Genomic DNA, 6,440 nt, shown 5'->3' on the forward strand with positions numbered 1-6,440 from the left:
GACTTTGGGAGACATAACTTCCTGAGGCACTCTGGTTACCGGCAACACCGTCTTTGAGACGTTTTTCCTCTCCATAGTCAGCGGGGAAATTAATGGGAAATCCCTCCAACCCTCACCACATTCATGGCGTGCCAACCCGAGGGGGTTTTTTCTGTGCTTTGCTTTATCCTCTAAATGCTGAGCGTCAAGCAAGGAAGCAGCAGGTGCTATTTTTCAAGTCTTCGACCTATAGCTTGGCCAGGGACAGAATCGAACCACTGTCCTCCCATATTCAGAGAGAACAGTCTAACTATTATGCCATTGAGTTTGGTATTTATAATAGTCTGGTCACCAGAATAAATGTTGTCACAGATAAATAATAGATAAGAGAATGTTTTTACATTTATTACCTCTGCCACTGAAGGTGGACAGAGGTTATATGTTTTTACCCCTGTTTTTCCGTCTGTTTGTCTGTGAGAAGGATGTCTCAAACAGTTATATGGACGAATTTGGATGACACCTGCTCGACAGATTGGGTGCATGACAAGGACCAATTGATTCGATTTTGGTGAAGATCCGGATCAGAGAATTTTTCTTTTTTCTTTTAAGTGATTCTTCACCATTGAGAGATGGGGCCAAAAAACACACATAGCATGAAATTTTAAACAGCTACATGGTCGAATTTGGACACGACTTGGTAGATGAGTTGGGTAGGTGACAAAAAGAGCCGATTATATTTTGGTTGAAGTCTGGATGCAAATCTGGCCTGTAACAGTGAGTTGCAAAATGTAAACTGCTCAACCTGGCGGAGATACGTGCTCTGCCGAGTACCATTCGAGTTTCAATACTCATTATTTGTGTTGCACAATAAATCCTTCTAAACATGAAATTAGTTTATCTATTTAAGAGAAGGTACCAGATTTATTTTAGAGCGGTGTAATGAAGGTTGTCATTCTGACACCCTGCGGAGGCCATCAGAAGCACCCATGGCTGTTTGTAAATATTTTCAGAGCTGAGATTTTACACCCTGGGCAAGTATGTCATGATTTCATCGCAAGGTGATACCGAAGCAGCCCTCAATCAAGGCAGTAATTGATAACTTGGCAAGGGTGCTGGCACACCATGAAGCCTCATCTTTTCAGAATGTGCCACGGGGTCTTTGAAGTCCACTAGCAAAAGCTCGCTTGTATTACAGCTGACTTAACATCCACTCCAAAGGACAGCCTACTCATTGATGCAATTCCATGCCCGAAAGCACGAGTAAAGCAGTTTATGGTAAACATGTGACAAGTCCAGACGAGAAGGATTAAAACAGAGGACAATTCCTCTGAGCTATCTTTGTCAGTGTGATGGCAAAAAGGTGATTACCCCCAAAATAAAGAGTTAATAACTGGACTCGAGTATGGTCTTCAAACCAAAAATTCTCAATGTAAGAGAACAAAAAAAAGTGTCAACTGGTAATGTCATCAAAACGTTTGTTTTGTTATGAAGACCTTTGCTCAACAATGGCCGATATTCTATATCATGCCAGGAACAAGGATGCCAGGTAGTCCTGTAAGGACAGAGTTGGACTGTGACTGGCTTCAGATATTAATTTATATTCCCATGAAGATAACTTTCCACCATTTACTCTTCACAAAAAGTCCAAATGTGATGCTTTTCCACCTCTCGAGCATAATTCTCCAGCTCATTGTTTACATACATTCATTACGGTGTCACAGCGGTAGGCAATAGCTCTTTCGGTGTCTTGCTTATATGCAATTTCAGCATAAAGGGTCAAAACTACTTCAACAATCAACAATCGTTCTTCGGATCAACCATCGGTTGCCAGACCTTTCTTGTTTCCATACACGTAGAAGGTGTTGGAGGAGATGATGCAGTATCGTTTCTGCCATTCTGTCCCAAAAACGCTGTGCTCTGCAGGCAGCACACAAGGAATGGTTATTTGAAAACCTTGTGGCAACAACATTCTTCTCATTTAAGTCTAACATTAAAGTCAAGTTTAACTTCACGCGTCAAGAGTCAGAAGCTCCGAGGTGAGCCAATGGTGTATTGAAAGCATTGCTTCCAATTTGGTGGCCTATACACCTTTAGTGGATTGAGTTCACCCGGTACTAAATGATAGAGGTAGATCCAGTTGTGGGACAGCAAGAAGGGAAGGATGAGGGAGGGGTGGGGAGTGAGCCCAGCATTGTAAACGTTGACAAAAAACACACAACCATCACTAGACATGTACATAGTCATCAGTCTGTCCATAATGTCTGGAGCAAAATGTTTGATTAATTTATGAAGATTTATTTGTAAACTTATGGTATAACTACAAGGGCACTCGGTAGAGCGCATACCTCAGCCATGTAATGCCTGATCCACGAGATCATATCAGGCCCAATACATTTTTGAAATATCATGCTATACAGTATTATATTGTTTTTGGCCCGATCTCTCAATGGTGAAGAATAACCTTAAAAATTAAATAATTCCGTTTCCAGATCCGGCAATGGATCTTCACCAAAATCGAATCAACTTGTTATGGTCACATACCCAACCTGTCCACCAAGTTTCATCCGAATTCGTCAACAACTTTTTGAGATATTGTGCTATATATTAGTTTCGCCCTTTGTCTCAATGGCGAAGAATCACTGAAAAAATTATCAGATCCGGATGCGGATTCGGATCATCATCAATACGAAATCAAATTCTTCCTCGTCAAACACCCAATATGTCCACCAAGTTTCGTCCGAATCCATCCACGACTTTTGAGATATCGTGCTACATATTGTTTTTGGCCCCATCTCTCAATGGTGAAGAATCACTTAAAAAATGCTAGTAATCTGATCCGGATCCGGATCTTCACCAAAATCTAACCAGTTCATCCTTGTCACGCACCAAACCTGTCCACAAAATTTCATTCGGATCCGTCTACAACTTTTTGAGATATCCGGCACACAGACAGACAGACAGACAAGCCAGTAGGCGGACATGGGTAGTCGACTACCCAATAAAACCTGACCCGATGGGCCCGTTCGATGGGGAATGCCCTGAGGATTAAGCACAAGAAAATTCATGGTTCCAGCTTCAAGGGTTAATGCAGCAGATTGTTTTTTCGTTAAAATACCCCCACATTTAGAGGTTTTTCAGCCGTTGCTAGGCAACGGAGGGGTCCATAGCAACGGTTCTTTTTCACACATAACTAGGACATACCATGAACCTACCATACCAGTTTCATGTATATCTGACTCATAGTCTCTGAGATCTAACGAACTTCGTTTTTGGCTGCTCTTAGAGCACCCTTATTCTGGACATTTCCATCTGTCTGTCTGTCCGCGAAACTTTGGTCAAGCCTAGGGGCTAAACCACTCAACGGATTCCAATGAAATTTGGTAGGTAGGACCAATATTTCTTGGAATCGTGTGCTTTCGAATATGGGACCCCGGGCCCTAGCAACGGCATAGCAACGGCCCTTTAAAGTGATCAAAAATCGAAAAATAATATTAAAAAAAATCGAAAAATCGAAGCTTAGAGTTCTGTGCGCAATCTAACTAGCTCCCTTCATGACAAGTTGCTGCCCTTACAAAAAATATTTGTAGGAGGAGATAGATTTTGGGCGAGTACATGTTGAAAATTTAAGAAACGGTTAATTGCGAATATCTCTAAGAGAAAGAGTCTGATTTTGATGAAACTTGGGTGAAATGTGCACAATGTGGCATGTACACAAAAATGAATGGTTGCTATGCACATCTCCGTTGCTTAGCAACAGCTAAAATACTTTATCGTACATCGTACGCTTATTGTGGACTGTACAAAAAAATCAATACCTCCGAAACTGGACCTCCGAGGGACCTGTTTTTTGTGCCCAAGGAGAATGTCTTACAGCATCATATAAAAAAATAAAATCTTTAGCGAATAGATAAATGGAATTACCAGGGCTGCCATTTGTTAGAGTGTCTTTGGAAACATGCCTGAAATTTCACAAGGCGGGTTTCTGGGCACAAACTAAGAGGGCTGTGATAATCATATTTATTGTGCTAAATTGATTGATAGCATGTACATGAATATCGGCTAGTCGCGTCAGCCAGCTTTCCATCGAGATTCTAGACTCTAGAGCGAGCAGCCATGTCGCCTACCGGCTTGTTTTATTGTTTTCGACCAGGGTTCATTCAAAGTCTATCTTCTCCGACAGTTTTCATAGGATCCGGCTGGAAATTTTTGACAATATGGCTGAATGTACTGCCCACAGTCGCTTGTGGCCCGATTTTTGATTTTCGAAAAAATAAATATTTTATGATTTTTCTAATATTTCAAAGTCCCGTTGCTCGGCAACGGTGGTGTCCATAGCAACGCTTCTCATTTGCACACCACTAGGTCATGGTATGAACCTACCAACCAAGTTTCATCGAAATCGCCATTGTATTAACTGAAATCGTCATTTTAAATACTGATAATAAGGGTAGAACAAATCTCAAAAAAAAATTATTTAATAACTTTTTTTTTTTCGACGAGATTGACTACCCAACAAGCTGGTAGGCGACATGGGTGGTTGCTATATAATTGCGCACCAGTCATACAGTTTTGTACGGATCGGGCTGAAATTTTTTGACAAAGAGGTTGATTATAGTGCGCATAAAAGCGAGGAAGCCGATTTTTGATTTTCGAAAAAATATATATAAAAATATTTTTCGGATTTTTTTCAAAAATTTCAGTCCCGTTGCTAGGCAACGGTGGCGTCCATAGCAACGGTGCTCAAAAGCATACAACTAGATCCTGGTATGAACCTACCAGTCAAGTTTCATCAAAATTGGTTGACTCCTCTGGCCTCCAGAGCTGTCCATTACATACAAACAGACAGACGGAAAACCTGAGAATAACGGTAGTCGAGCGACCACCCAACAGACAGACAGAGATGGGTGAAAACATAACCTCTTTCACCTTCAGTGGTGAAGGTAATAATGTATTTAGCCTCCAGTTTTTCTCTAAACTATCAGGAAATTTTTTCCTGGACTTTAATCAGATGGGTTTATCATTCATTCAAGACCTTCTCAAATTCAGTCCAACAGTGGATTTTGAATGTGCATTAGAAAATCCAGTGACCTGTATCTCTCATACATGTTTCTCTGCATTCATATCACAAAGAAGAAAATTTGATCGGTGGTTATTCTCCGAGACACCATGGTGTCTCTGTCATTGATTGTTGTCTCCACATGCTGGTTACAGAAGGTGGAATGGAGCCCTCCCAGGTCTCACCTCCGTTAGTGCGTGGTGTGTGTGTGTGTGTGTGTGTGTGTGTGTGTGTGTGTGTGTGTGTGTGTGTGTGTGTGTGTGTGTGTGTGTGTGTGTGTGTGTGTGTGTGTGTGTGTGTGTGTGTGTGTGTTTCGCTTTTCACCTTTCTTTTTTTTCTCCAGATAACCAGCCATCACTTGGTCAGTCAAGCATGAAGCTGCTACAGGCAAGGTGATTTGTCCAGCTGTGGGAAAGAAAAACCAAGGAGAAATAATGAGCAGTTGCAACAGATAGATAAAACGAGGCACAAATCTCATGTTTGAGTTTGGCAAAAAAGTGAATTCAAAGGTACTTTAAAGCACAATAAGAAGCCTATCAGCCGTTGAATTACTACTAGGTGGGGTTTACTTAGCCTGTCATCCTGAGGTTGGCAAAATGAGTATCAGTGCACTGGGGTATTAACCATTTGAGGAAACCTTGTGTGGGAGTGGCTGCCTGTCCAGGACTGTTCTCTTTGGCAACCCTATGTTCCTTTACAGCACAAACAGGAACGATATTATAACTATTAAAGCACAATGGAACGTATTGCTGTCCTTCATTGTTTTTCCCACAAGGTGGCATTACCTGCCTATCTGTTTCCCAGAATTTGAGTCGCCAATAAAATTGATTTTGCATTTCCTTTTGAATAATATATCATTATATTGTAAAATGATGTCAAATTAAGATTATATATTAAGAATGAATGTGTGTGTGTGTGTGTGTGTGTGTGTGTGTGTGTGTGTGTGTGTGTGTATGTGTGTGTGTGTGTGTGTGTGTGTATGTGTGTGTGTGTGTATGTGTGTGTGTGTGTGTATGTGTGTGTGTGTGTGTGTGTACTTGGAGATAGCCTTGAGGTATAAACATCCACCTTTGAGTTGTCGAGCCTGTGTTTGAATCTCAACAGAGCTATAAACTGCCACCCTGGTACTTCACATGCAGTGAGGCATCGATGTGTGCACGTTCTGTTCAAGGGAAGTTAAGTCACAGGATCTGACTGGTAGCGTTGGTTGTCGGTGGGCATTAAAAAGGTCATGGTGTCTTTCATGAATAGTGGGCACGTTATCACCACCACCCTCGACAATTTTTTTTAAATTGAAGCCTAAACAGCGGGTGTGGTCTTTTGTGTCGAAAGGGTGTGGGTCAGTAAACTGTGGGTAGCAAATTGTCTTGGTCTACCTGGATATCCTCCAGGTGACACTGCCTGC

The 6,440-nt window shown here is 41.5% G+C and overlaps 1 protein-coding gene across 2 annotated transcripts in view; it reads right to left on the reverse strand.

The window, feature by feature from the left end:
- LOC147021693 (src kinase-associated phosphoprotein 2-like) overlaps window positions 1-6,440 on the reverse strand; it is a 145,781-nt gene that overhangs the window by 60,102 nt on the left and 79,239 nt on the right. For both annotated transcript variants that reach the window (XM_085891951.1, XM_085891950.1), the window contains exons 5-6: window positions 5,360-5,440; window positions 1,813-1,896 (exon numbers count right to left, since the gene is read on the reverse strand). In XM_085891951.1, coding sequence (XP_085748077.1) covers window positions 1,813-1,896; window positions 5,360-5,440 — 165 coding nt within the window. The remainder of the gene's footprint in view (window positions 1-1,812; window positions 1,897-5,359; window positions 5,441-6,440) is intronic.

The sequence above is a fragment of the Eptatretus burgeri genome, chromosome 8 (assembly GCF_056783735.1).
Source record: "Eptatretus burgeri isolate ZD-2024b chromosome 8, Ebu_testis_v1, whole genome shotgun sequence".
Classification (NCBI taxonomy): domain Eukaryota; kingdom Metazoa; phylum Chordata; class Myxini; order Myxiniformes; family Myxinidae; genus Eptatretus; species Eptatretus burgeri.